The sequence below is a fragment of the Mangifera indica genome, chromosome 10, assembly GCF_011075055.1.
Source record: "Mangifera indica cultivar Alphonso chromosome 10, CATAS_Mindica_2.1, whole genome shotgun sequence".
NCBI classification, from domain to species: domain Eukaryota; kingdom Viridiplantae; phylum Streptophyta; class Magnoliopsida; order Sapindales; family Anacardiaceae; genus Mangifera; species Mangifera indica.
In genome coordinates, this window is record NC_058146.1 from 13,634,321 (window position 1) to 13,648,677 (window position 14,357).

The 14,357-nt window shown below is 33.4% G+C and overlaps 1 protein-coding gene and 1 pseudogene across 1 annotated transcript; both read right to left on the minus strand.

Annotated features, from left to right (window-relative positions):
• Positions 1-700: 700 nt before the first annotated feature.
• LOC123226771 lies at positions 701-9,663 on the minus strand (annotated as a pseudogene).
• Positions 9,664-12,439: 2,776 nt separating this feature from the next.
• On the minus strand, positions 12,440-14,030 carry LOC123226773 (WAT1-related protein At5g13670-like). The gene is made up of 6 exons (XM_044651297.1): positions 13,849-14,030; positions 13,501-13,617; positions 13,218-13,461; positions 12,957-13,121; positions 12,716-12,864; positions 12,440-12,635 (listed from the first exon to the last, which is right to left on the minus strand). Exons 1-6 carry the CDS (start codon positions 14,028-14,030, stop codon positions 12,440-12,442), a joined length of 1,053 nt encoding a protein of 350 aa, XP_044507232.1.
• Positions 14,031-14,357: the final 327 nt, after the last annotated feature.

Here is a 14,357-nt window from a genome sequence, read left to right on the forward strand (position 1 = left end):
GGCTCCTTTCGTTTGTATTTGTTTTCTGATTTTTTTTTTTCGAAAACAGCCTGTCATGTTCTCTCGCTTTGCAAAATTTGTGTTATTGCTATTACTGTTGGAACTTTGTTTGTTGTAACATGATATAGATCTCAACACCTCAATGTCTGATCGATACAATCTTTTAGAGTCGAGTTGAGTTAGCCTAGCCTTGGTAGAATTTTCCCTATGTTCTTGATAGTTTGGCATCATACTCTTATTCACAAGATTTTATAGCCACTTCATCTATTAATATTTAAAAAAAATCCAAAAATCACTTTTTAAGATTTGTCTATTTGAACCATTGTTTTAAACTCTAAACCAGTTGGATTTGACTTTCAACATGATTCAACCACTTTATAAATTTGATATCAATAGAGATAACAGTTCCCTAATGGGTAAAACAAATTATCGAAAATAAAATGAGAATTTGGGTTTTACATTTATCAGGGCATAGGACATAGATACCATTGAGTTGTTAAATATTATATGATAAATAAATATTTATTATATATAAAATTTTAATAATTTTATACTAATGTTATCGATTAAACTAATCAACGTAAAAATTGCCCTTTAACCTAATCTAACTCTAAAAAACTCAATCCTATATAAGATTTTATAAGAGTTGCTATATAATAAATGACTAGACTGAAAACACCCAAATGGTCTATAGAGTTTTGTTATTCATAAGTAAAGCATATATATGGGTTGAAGAAGCTTCTAGGATGAATTTCTAATTTTTCATAGCTTCTCAAGGTTCATATAAACATGACAACTATACATGAGATATCATCAACACTTCTCTTTGACAAAGCCTCTTCAATTAACTTCTCCGATTTTTCTTGAGCATCATCCAACTTCTTGATGCAATTCGTAACCTTTTGGTTGGACATCACTTTCATAATCAAACTTAACATCATCTTCATCTTCTTTTGCTCAATTATTTGTAGTCAACGATTTGACAACATTATAATCAAAACATACCTTCCAAAGGCCATCACTAGCTAAAATCATGAACCTCGATATTCGTTAGGAAAGGGGATAAAACAAATTTGATATAACAGTAAAGAGAACAGGGATAATTATAGGAACAGAGTTATTTGTGAAAATGTATTTCAGATAATTTATTGACTTCAGAGAAAGCCTTTAAATAGGCTTATTGAGAACAACTTAGACTCAACTACATGGAGAAATACTAGGCTAGTAAATAACAAAAATCTCACATAATTTGGACCACATTCAGCTATATAACAAACTAAAGAAATACTAGCACATAATAAATAAAATCCTAAAAACCAGTTCAAACAACGTTAGCATGTAATTTTGGATCACTTTTCAACACTCTCCCTTGATTCAAAATTACAAACACCAAGAAGTGATCTGAAGTAAATAAACTTCTCCCTTGAAAGTGACTTTGTGAGTACATCTGACACTTGTTCATGTGTGCTGTAGTGCTTCAATATTATTTCATTCTTTGCAACCAAATCTTTAATGAAATGGAAGCGAATGTCAATATGCTTCATTCTCTTATAGAAAGCTGGATTTTTGGTTATCGCAATTGTTGCCTTGTTGTCACAAAAAATGTCAGTTGCAGCTTCTTACTTTTGATGAAGATCTGCAAGAATTCTTCTAAGCCAGACCACTTGACAGGCTGCTAAAGTTGTTGTAACATACTCTGCTTTTGAAGAAGACAACGCTGTTGTATCTTGCTTCCGTGAACTCCATGTGATTGCTCATGACCCAAGATTAAAGACATTTGCTGAAGTGCTTTTTTTATCATCCAACGAACTTGCCTAATCGTTATCCGTGAAACCATACATGCTAAAGTTGGAAACCTGTGTATACCAAATACCATAATTCGTAGTTCTAGCAATATATCCTAGGATCCTTTTTGTTGCTCCAAAATGATGATTTATAGGACTTTGCATAAACTTGGAAGTTATGCCAATAGAAAATGCAATATCTGGCCTAGTATGAGTTAAATAAATTAAATTAAACCTCCTACTAGCTTTTGAAACTTTTTGCATTAGCCTCCTCTGTACCATCTTCAAGTTGTAGCTTCTCGTTCATATTCATTGATGTAGTAGCTGGTTTGCAATTGAGCGAATTAAATCTCTTGAGAAGATCAATTGCATATTTCCTTTGTGAGGTAGAAATCCCAGCAAGTCCTTGTTTCACCTCAAGACCAAGAAAATAATGTTATAATCCCATGTCTAACATAAATTTCTTTATCATATTAGACTTGAATTCAGATATGAGAAAATTGGAAGAGCCCATATATATAATATCATCAATATAAAGGTTGACTATAATAAAATCATCTCCACCTTGCATCTTCACATAAAAGGTAGGTTCATTTTCACTTCTTGTGAATCCATTTTGACAAAAGTAACTATAAATCTTACTATACCATGCACGTGAAGCTTGTTTTAGCCCGTAAAGTGCCTTCCTCAGCTTGTACACCTTCCCTTCCTTGCCTTCCACCACAAACACTTTGGGTTGATCAACATAAACATCTTCTTCCGAGTTTCCATTTAAAAATGTAAACTTGACATTGAATTGATAAATAGACTAATGTAATTGTGCAGCCAAAGCTAAAATAATTCTCACAGTTTCAATCTAACAATCGGAGAGAAAGTTTCTTCATAATTAATACCTTATTCCTACGAGTAACCTTTAGCAACGAGCCAAGCTTTGTGTTTTTGTATGGTTCCATTGGCACGGTATTTGGTTTTGAACACCCAGTTGAGGCCAGTTGTATTCTTGCCTTTAGGTAGATCCATCATCTCTCACGTTTCATTCTTTTGAATTGCTATTAACTCTTCTTTCATTGCATTTTGCCATTATTGTTTTGTTGCTACTTCTTCAAATGTTATAGGATCTGAAATAGAAAGAGCAAATTGACAAGACTCATAAATCTCTTACAAGGATCTGACTTTTTTTGGTAGAATTTCATTAGAGGATTCTTCTAAAGAAGATGGGCTATTGCCTTTTGAAGCTACAATAGAAGAGTTTGAAGCTGGAGAATTCATAGGAATTGGATCAACTTTTTTAGTTGGTGACATATCACTTTTAAATGGAATCTGCCCTTAAGTAGCTTCATTGTCGTTATTCCAATCCCAACTTGCATTTTCATTGAAAATTACATTTCTGCTTATAATTATTTTGCCACTAAGAGGGTTATATAACCAATATTCTTTGGATTGAGTACAATACCAACAAAAATACATTTTTCATAATTCTCTTCAAGTTTATGATGCACTTGAGAGTTTACCAAAACGTAAGAAATACAACCAAAAACTCTGAAGTGGCTTATTGATGGCTTTGTACCTCTCCAAACTTCATATGGTGTTTGATTTAAGATGACCTTTGTTGGAGAAACATTCAACAAGTAAACTGATGTCGCTACTACTTCAGCCCAAAAAAGATTCAGTAGTCCTATAGCTTGTAGCAAGCTTCTAGCCATTTCCACAACCATATGATTCTTTTATTCAGTTACACCATTTTGCTCTAAGGTGTAGTCATCTCTCTATGAATGCCATTTTCTTTACAAAAAAGATTGAATTTGTTAGATAAAAATTCTCCACCATGGTCTGTGCGTAGCGTCTTTATACAAGCACCATTTTGCTTTTCCACAAGAGCCTTGAATTTTCTAAAATTCTCAAAAGTCTCTGACTTGTTGGTTAGAAAATACACCCAACTCATTTGACTACAATTATCGATAAAAAGCAAAAAATACTTACTCCCACCAAGCGATGTAGTTTTCATAGGTCCGCACAAATCAACGTGTATCAACTCAAGACATTTAGAGGCTCTCTATGATTGCCCATTAGGAAATGATTTTCTTGCTTGTTTTCCATAAATACATCCTTTACATAAATCAAGTGAACCAATTTGAGGTAGGTCACGAACCATACCTTTTTGACTCAATAACTTCAAGCCTTTGATATTAAGATGCCCATATCATAAATACCATAATTTTGACTTGATCTTTTTGTTAACAACAAGAGCTTGATTTTCCATATTAGAAATTTTGAGTGGAAACATTTTTTTATTAGTCATAAGTAAATTCACCATAGGGTGCCTGGATTTATCTTTAATAATACACTCCTCATTGTTAAACAAAATTACATATCTATCAGCCATTAATTGTCCTACACTCAACAAACTATGTGCCAAGTTAGGAACAAAGAAACCATCAACAAGTAATTTTACTTTACCATAGCTTGTCTCCACTGCAACTGTGCCCTTCCCTTCAACTTGCATCGACTTGTTATCTCTACGTCTAACTTGCAGCTTCTGTGACTCGTCAAGATCTTTAAACAACGATCTATTGCCAATCATATGATTCGAGCACCCACTATCAACAAGCCAAACATCACTTGGAACTTTGTTAGTATGAAAATGAGCCACAAAGAACTTACTTTCTTGATTTTCTTCTTCCACATAATTTGCTTGATTCCAACAGTCTATCTTCACATGCCTAAACTTTTTACAATTAAAGCATTGGATAACATTCTTGTTCCATTTTGCTCTCCCATAGAATGTCTTTCTTGCCCTTGAAAATGACTTCTGCCTCATCCTCTACCATGAAAGTCACCTCTTTAATGTCCTCTGCTAGCGGACATATCCTTTTTGTTTTCCTCCCCCTTCACTCAAAATGCCTTTTCTTCACTCTTCCCTTGTGATCTATTTAGCCTTGCCTTATGAGCTTGCAAAGAACCCATTAGTTCATTAAAGGGAAAAATGGACAAATCCTTAGATTCCTCAATTGCAACTACAACATGATTAAATTTAGGAGTTAAACTCCTCATAACCTTCGCAACAACAATTTGATCAATTTTTTGGTCTCCGTATGACCTCATTTGACTAATAATTGCAATAACTCTAGAAAAAAAAAATCTTGGATTGATTCATTGCCTTTCATGATTAAAGTTTCAAACTCATGCGTAAGAGTTTGGAGCTTGACGACTATTACCTTCAATAAGCCTTGAAACTTAGTTTGCAAAATTATCCATGGTTGCTTTGAAGTGGTAACTGTTGCAATTCTTGAGAAAACAGTCTTGTGAACTCCTTGTTAGATGAAGAATAGTGCCTTTTAGTCCCTCCTTCTATTCTACTTCAATAGATTGTCTTCATCAAGATCAGTAAACCCATTCTCTACTAAGTCCCAAAGGTCTTGAGACTCAAATAGAGTCATTTTGATGCTTCAGAACTCATAACTCTCTCCTCTAAAAATGGGAATGGTAGGCTATGACATGCTTAGTGAATTTCCATTTGAAGCTATTGTGTTTCTATCTTTCTCTCAATGCTATTAAGTTTTCCAATTGAATCTAAACCTGCTCTGATACCAAATTTGTTGGGAAAAAAGGCAAAATAAATTTGATATAATAGTAAAGAGAACAAGCATAATTGCAAGGATAGAATTATTTGTGAAAATGTATTTTTAATGATTTATTGACTTCAGAGAAAGCCTTTAAATAGGCTTACAGAGAACAACTTGGACTCAACTACATGGAGAAATACTAGGCACATAAATAACAAAAATCTCACATAACCTAGACCCCATTCAGCTACATAACAAACTAAAGAAATACTAGCACATGATAAATAAAATCCTAAAGACCAGTTCAAATAGCGGTAACATGTAATTTTGGATCACTCTTCAATAGTATCCATGTCTGTCATCTCAATCCTCACGTCCGGTTCTGAAGTAATGTGATCTTTCAGTTTCCTATCTTTGAAAGCTTTTGTCATTGCCAATTACCCATCCACACGTGGAACATTCCCTAATTTCATTACCCTTGTTAGTTCATAGAAGCTGTCTTCTACTGTCATGTTATGAATTGGTTGTGACAGTATGCATTGTTTACTGGGCACTTTAGACACAAATCCACCTCTGCTCTCAATGAGTTCTTTCTCTTTCTGGGGTTCATGATCTACTGTTATGGGTTTTGCTTCACAATTTTTACTTAAAATTGCTTGAGAGTCACCTACATTCGCCATGATTAGCTTTTCTCTGTCAATTAGTATTGGAGTAACTGCAGTTGACCTGCCTCGTGATTCAACTACTTTATCTAATATCTCATAGTTTGTGGCTTTGTATGCTCTCTTGATATCCTTTTTTAGGACTGGTCCAGAAATCAGGCTAAGCAAAGCAAAGACAATCAGATTTCTTTTGAGTAAAATAGAATTTTCCTGAAGGCAATACCCTTTTTCGTACCTCACTTATTAAAGAGATGAGATTGCAAGTATTGTGCAACACTGCATCTCAAATGGCCATCGCAAATTGCATATAATCCTAGCTCATGGCCATTCATTTGCCTAGTTTCTGCCACAGTGTAATCTTCCATTCCATGTAGGGCTGGACTCGAGCCGAGCCAGCTAGAGCTCGAGCTCGGCTCGGTTCGAGCCCGAAATGAGCTGGGCTCTGCTCAGCTCGGGTTAGCTCGGTAGATTTTTTTTAAAAGTTTTTTATAAAAAACGACGTTGTTTTGATCCATATATATATACAAAACGATGTCATTTTGATATGAAAAACGAGCCAAATCGAAAACGAGCCGAACTTGAGTCGAGCCGAAGTCAAGCCGGCCATAAATAAACTAAGCTGAGCCTGAGTTGGCTGCGAGTCGAGCTCGACTCGGCATGAATCCAGCCCTAATTCCATGACCCATTTTCCCTTTAACCAAATGAAACCCATGAGTCAGATGTAGTCTTAAAGGCTCTTGTTGCTTTTCTTCCTCCTCATTTTTATTGGTATCATGTTCGTCAACCTCTTAAAATTATGTTTACAATTATCAACAATTTTTTTTCCTTCTCACTTCTCACTTAATAATTTACAAGACTATAATTTCTATTTTATTGTGACAGGATATGTGAAACGATGACAAATTTATGTAATAGGAAGCTAACCCTAGTTCTACGATGAAAATGAACGAAAGAAGATGAAAGGGAGAGAGTGAGGAACTCTCTAGAATGTAAAAGAGAGAGAAAGAGTAAATTTTATTAAGCTGCTTAAAAATACAATTACACGTGACCACCGCTTTATATACGTGTGGTTGGGATGACCAATTCTCGCCTTAGTTATTGTCAAGTGGCATTTAAGTCCACTACATTTCCTGACTTACATTGCAGTCCCTCAAGGTTTGATTACCTTGCAATTACACCTTTATATACTAATATTCCCCCTTAAGCTTGACCCTCTCTGTAGGTCTAATTTTTTTTTTTTTTGCACCAACACTCTTTCTATATCCCAGAGTGCACCTCAGTTCAAAAACTGGAATAAAGCTTAAGAAGAGCAAGAGTGATTGTTGTTGTTCTTGTCACTAAACACAGTACCCCTTGGTAACTTCCAGTACAAGTATGTGAAAATAAAATGCTACTCAGTAGTGTCTTGAAGTGGAATTTTCAGATTGGTATGGGATTCAATAGTGCTTGGTATGAGATTCAGCAGTGCTACAACAGTGTGCCTTGAAGTGAAATTTCTAGATTGATATGGGATTCAACAGTGTTTGACAGACTCAAACTCTTTTTCTCTTTTTTCCTTTTTTTTCTCATTTTTTTCTTCCTTTTTTTCTTCTCTTTTTTTTTTCCTTTTTTTTTTCTTTTCACAATCAATCAATGGCAATAATATCAAGAATTATTCAAGTTATTTGAGATTTCAAGAAGAAACTACCTTTGCATACCTTCTGATTAGTGAAGTCTCAAATTCTACCAGTCACCACCAGTTCAATATGCCAGGATACCATAGTAACAATGATGTGAAAAAAAATTATATTTGAGGGGTTTAAGAAGACTACCTTTTCATACCTTCTGATTAGTAAAGTCTCAAAATTTGCCAGCCAATTCTCATACCTTCTGACCAGAGGAGTTCCAAATTTAGCTAATCACTTCCTCACACTACCAGATCAGCATGCAATAAACCTCTCTTTTTTTTTTTCTCAACAAAACCACTTCCAAGAGTCAAATTTATCAACAAGATGTGCAAAAAAAAATGCATGAAACCAATTTATCAACAAGTTATGCACAAACAGAATACTAATATTAGAACAGCACAGATCAACAAATTATGCACAATTCAGACACTAATACCAGGACAACACAACCCAACAAGTTATATGAAAGAATTTCCCATCAACAATCTGTGTATCATTCAAAACAATTATGATAATAGAGCTAATTAGCTAGTATTCCTAGAATTTCCCATAGAGCTTATACTGCACATATTTAAAACCACTTCCAAGAGTCAAATTTATTAACAAGATATGCAAACAAAAAATGCATGAAACCAATTTATCAACAAGTTTTGCACAAACATAATACTAATATTAGAATAGCACAAGTCAACAGATTATGCACAATTCAGACACTGCTACCAGGACAACACAACTCAACAAGTTATATGAAAGAATTTCCCATCAACGACCTGTGTATCATTTAAAACAATTCTGATAACAGAGCTAATTAGCCACTATTCCTAGAATTTCCTATAGAACTCATACTGCACACATTTAAAGCATTACAAATATTCTCAAATTTAATAGCTAACAATGCTTTGGTGAAAATGTTTGCCTTTTGGTGTTCAGTAGGTACATACTGAACCACAACATTTTTGGCAGTAACTTGGTCTCTTATATAGTGTGCATCAATTTCAATGTGTTTCATGCGTGCATAAAAAATAGGATTTGCAGCAAGTGCATTTGCACTTTGATTATCACACTAGATGACTGGTGGTTTGAGAAATTCTAAATGCAACTCACTAAATAAAGACTTTAACCAAGCAATTTCAGTGGTTGCGTATGTTAGTGCACGATATTAAGCTTCTGTGGAGGATAAAGCAACCATCTTCTGTTTTTTTGAACTCCATTGAACTAAGTTTTTACCTAGAAAAACACAATAATCAGTGGTGGACGTTCTATGATGTAGACTGCTAATGCAATCAGAATCAAAATAGTACTCTAACTGTAGATTAGACACATTATGAAATAAGAGACCATAATCAAGCGTTCATTTGATGTACCTCAGTACTCATTTACAAGCTTTCCATTGTAATTTAGTAGGAGGTTGTAGAAACTGACTGAGTTTGTTGACAACATATGTAATATCAGGTCTAGTGAAAGTTAAATACTGTAGTGCTCCTATTAGACTCTTGTACAATGATGGATGTTCAAACTTTTCATTATCTTCAAGATACACTTTTGTTTCAGTTGTAAAAGGAGTGATGCCAGGTTTTGATTCAAGCATGTTTTTTTTTGACAAAAGATCTCTTACATACTTAGTTTGACTCAAATGCAGTCCAGTGTGATTTCGAAAAACTTCAAAACCCAAGAAAAAATGTAAAGCATCCAAATCTTTTAATGCAAATGCTTGATTTAATTGAGTAATGACTTGTGCGATCACAGAGCTATCATTTCCAGTTAACAAGATGTCATCCACATACACAATCACATGACCAGATTTATAGATAAACAAACTTGTATCAGAGATGGAAGAAACAAATCCCCATGCCATCAATGCATTTCTTAGCTTCTCAAACCAAGCTCTTGGAACTTGTTTTAGTCCATATAAGGCTTTATTTAACTTGCACACCAGTTTACCATTCTTAGCACACTCAAAAAAACCTTCTAGTTGACTTATAAACATAGTCTCAGTAAGATCACCATTTAAGAAGGCATTATTCACATCAATTTATTTAATTTCCCAATTGTAGCTAACAACAATACTCAAAATTATTCAAATAGTGGCAAATTTTACAAATAATGACATAAGATTGTTTAAGATTGGCCTCCAATGCAAGATATTGATCAACAGGAAAACTTATCCATTGATTCAGACACTCGTTTACTTAATAATTGAAGAAAAAAAAACCACAACTATAGATTACAGAAGTGGTTCATTTCTGCTCGTACTGACATATAAGATCTAAAATCAAATATATGCTTGGTATATGTCCAAACAGTGGACAACTTAACCAATTATAATTTTATACAACTCATAAATCATGTTAACAATTAAGATAATCATAGAAGAAATATTAATAGGTACATCTAAAATCATGTCCAAACAATGAACGTCAATGGTGGTTTAGACAAAGTTGAATTCGTTTGGAAAACAAAGATTCAGACAAAGAGTTTTGACTCCTCATTTGGATTTCGTCTAGATTCTATCAAATCTAGACAACGTTGATTAGAGGGAAAGTATCGGAGGGAGAGATGACACTTGGAGGGAGAAACATCGGTCGTCGTTCACTAGAAATTCGTCAGCGAAATTTAGAACCCTAGGTAGGGGGAAAAATGTTACTTTTCAAAACTTAATTTTTGGGGAAAATTGTTAGTTTTTCTAATTAAGTGGGTAAAATGATATAAACTTTTATTTTTTTAAATATTATTGTTAAAATTACAATTTTATCCTTAATCCTAACTGAAATTTTATCCTTAAAATTACATATTATTGAACAGAAAACCCATTTCTTTCACGTGAATGAATGAATTTGTACGATTCATACTAGTTTTTTCTGCTTAATCAAACTTAATGCCTTCAATTTGTGAATAGGTTTAGCATGAGCCGGACGGTCAAGTTGTTCTTGTTATTGGCGGGGATGGAATTGATCTAAGAGCCATCGAAGAGGAAATCAGAAAGCAGTATCAAGACCTTCCAAGAGGAGAGTTTGCTTCAAAAGCTCGTAGCCACAGTTACACCGTGTTTGCTCGTGATATGATGGAGGTTAACCCTCTTATATCTTTCTCGGCTTTCTTAATTCCAAACCTAGATGAATTTATTTTTACTGTTTTGTTAGTACTTTTAACTTCTATGATATGATGACAGGTAAAGTGAGTAGTGGTTTAGGTATACAATTCATGCACCTAATATTTACCTTTCTAGATTTTCACTCTAGCTAGCCTCTCCAATTTTAATTTCTTAACCAGTCCACACATTTTTGGGCTTTTCAGTTATACTCATGCAGTGTTTTTGAGGATCTATGATGGAAGCCTTAGTTACTATAATATAAACTGTTTGAAATTTGTGCTTGGAAAATCATGAAATGATAATGACTTTCAGAATTTTTATGAAAATGTGATATCGATTTTATTTTTTCTTCATCTTTTTGGTATATATGCATGTCTCTTGTATTACTTTTTGTGTTCAAGTTTACATATCATTGTATTAGAAGTCCTGAGTATTGCTTTGTGAAAATAATTTCATCATTGGTTTATTTAGGCAGTCTCTTTTTTTAACGTGTGTTCCTGAGCATCTGATAGTTAATGTCAAAGATGCTGAAAAATGGGAATGCTTCATTGAGAATGCAGGTATTATTCTAGAATGTTTTTCTTCTTGTTCTCTGAAGTGTTCTACCTTGATAATTTTCTTTATGGTTGTGTATTTTGATATCCCCTAGCTTTAGAGGTGCAAGTCATAATGTCTGAAGGTTCTTATCTTTTAATATTGATATATTTTGTTCTAAGGCTCTGTTAATGGGTTTTATTTCGAATACAAAAAATTACCTTGAATAACTGTGGTTAGATTTAGTAAATTGTTCTAGTAACTAAGTTGAATTCTTGGTATGTTTTATTCTGCTTGATCCCATAGGTAAACTTCATAATGCCTTATAATTGGTTACCATTAAGGCCGATAAAAGCGAAAACACACCATTGATGGAAAAAGTATATAATATAAATAGAAAAAATATATAATATAAGATGTATTAAATTAATACGATATAGTAGATATATCGTATGATATGATACGTATCCTACGATACGATATATATTTTTAATAAAAATATTTATTAAAAATATCATTTAACAAATTATTTAATATATATACAAATTTAATAATTTTACTAATGTGACTAACCATATTAGACCAATCAATTCAAAAAGGATAATACAATATACATAATTTTTATATATAAACAACGATATATTATTATATGATTAAGTAGTATATTATTTTTTATTTTTAACTGTCTAAACATATGATTATATATCGTTATTTATATATAAAATTATACCCATAATACTACTCATTCAAAAACTTTTCTTCTAAAAACATCAATCCTACATAAGATTCGATAGGAGCTTCTATATAATAAATGACTAGACTGAAAGCATCCTTATGGTCTACAGAGTTTTGTCATCAACCATGGTTTTTTTTTTCTTTCTTAATTTCCTTTTAATTTCTTTATTTTTTCTTGACAAATCTATGTTTATTTGATTTTTTTTTTTCGGAAAATTTCACTATCTTCATCAACATACCTTTCAATTTTTTCTTTATCTTTATAAAATAAATCATTAAAAAAAAATTGTTGATGAGATTTGCAATAAATAAGTTTACATGTATCTATGAGAAAAGCCCCTAACTAAGGGGCTGTATTTTACTTTCATACAAAGAAATATTTCATGCATGAGCCACGGGTTCACTAATTAACAATCACATTGGACTGGCTTGGAGTCTCTATATCACCATTGATTACAGCCGTTTGTCGATGATTTTGTGGAGCGGCGGCGGCGGCATCATCGTATTGAATGTTTTGTGAATTTGAACGACGTTGGTCTTTGCTTTTACCCCATAACACCATGTACAGTCCAATGATAATCACAACTGCTCCAAGAACCCTAATCACAGTAACAGCAAAAAGTTGATTAAGTTTGTTTTCACATTTTCTCTTCAATTTGATTTTGCATATGATGCATACCTTCCTAGGAAGAGTCTCTCAGCTAGAAAAAATGAGCTGAAAATTGCGACGAGAACCAACCCCAGAGGATTAAAAGAAGTTACAAAAACTGGTCCTCCTTTCTTCGTTAACCAGCCCATTATGAGATAGTTTGAGCAAGACACCATTCCCTGGATATATCACGAAAGTAGAACATCACTGGTAATTAAGTAAAATTTTATGATATTTTGATATTCTTGAGGAGCTCAGTGTTTATTCTTACACCAAAAATTACAGCTAAAAGTTTGGCATCTGGATTGAATATGGACCAGATTTTTGTGTTTCCTCGTTCAACTAGGAAGGCTAGTATGATGCCTTCCATGGAGCTTAATATGCATACCAAAGCCGCCAAACTGAGCACTGATGGGTAGGATCTTAATATATGTGCCTGCAAAAATAGTGCAGATTGGAATTATACTAATTCAATTTATTTATTTTTAGCTGAAACTGACTGAAAAATATGCAGATTGGAATATTTTCTTACTTGCAAAATGATGAAACAAGACCAGCAAAACAAACCAACTACGATCAGTACAGCACCCTTCATTAGATCTGTATGTTGTACATCAATTGCATATTTCATAAAAATTATGGTTCTTCCATTCGTCCATGGCAAGTCCAGGAGAGTTCCTTTTACAAATGTCGTTATCATTGCTCCCCCGACTGCCACAAGGGTTCCCAGTATCTTTGCCTGGCTATGCAGCTTCCTAAGTTTAACAATCTCAAGCCTGCCAAAACATTCACAAGGATTGAGAATAGTCAATTACCTAAAAATCCAAGCCATTATAACTGCCATGGCAGGAAGAATATTGTTCATGGCAACAGTAAATGTTGCAGTAGTGTTTTTCATCCCAGTATAGTACAAATTTTGGCCAAACACAGGACTGTAGACATATATATAATTGCATATTAGTCTCTGGTGTTGTTGCGTATGGTAAAAGAAAATAATGTAGGTGGGTGAGTGAAATTCTTACTCGATCAAACTAAGCAATACGATCTTAGAAAAAGTGGAGAATGTCATCGTGGGCTGGGTGTTCCTTGGAAAATAATATATATGAATAACACTGTAAAATTTGATTAGAATTCACACAGAGAGAAAGTAGAGTTAGAGATACCTTTCTATGACAATGGCAAAAGGAGAAATGAAAGTGGCAGCAACTATCATCCGGAGTGCCACCAGAACACGTGGGCTCAGACCATTGTCCAGAGCATGCTTTACAATGATCGCCAAGGATGCCAGGTTAAATTGCAGAAAAATCATTGCCAAGTATGGCAGTGATTTCTTGAAAAAATTCATCTCTGTATAAATCTTTCTACAGTTTGTTTATGAGGAAATTGAAACTTTTACCCTCATTTGGACCCATGTATACATTTATATCATATTTTTTACATTCTAAATATTTTTACCACTTTATATGATAGAATGTCTAAATTGCGCTTATTTTCAACTTTGAGAAATCAAAACAAACTTTACAGTATTACTTGCTTTTAATGTACTATAGAGAGAGAACATGTATAGATATTTAGTATCAGTATTTGAAACAAGATTTATATATATGTGTTAGATAAGATCAAATGAATTTAAAATTGTTGAGTTTAAATTTTTTAGATTAAATGTACAAAA

What these genes read in the sequence shown, in the direction of transcription:
- LOC123226773 (XM_044651297.1), bottom strand. Translation starts at nt 14,030, where the DNA reads ATGAATTTTTTCAAGAAATCACTGCCATACTTGGCAATGATTTTTCTG. An exon ending in TTTTAGCTGTAATTTTTGGT is followed by an intron (nt 12,865 to 12,956) that starts GTAAGAATAAAC and finishes TGATATATCCAG; the next exon opens with GGAATGGTGTCTTGCTCAAA. An exon ending in GAGAGACTCTTCCTAGGAAG is followed by an intron (nt 12,636 to 12,715) that starts GTATGCATCATA and finishes TACTGTGATTAG; the next exon opens with GGTTCTTGGAGCAGTTGTGA.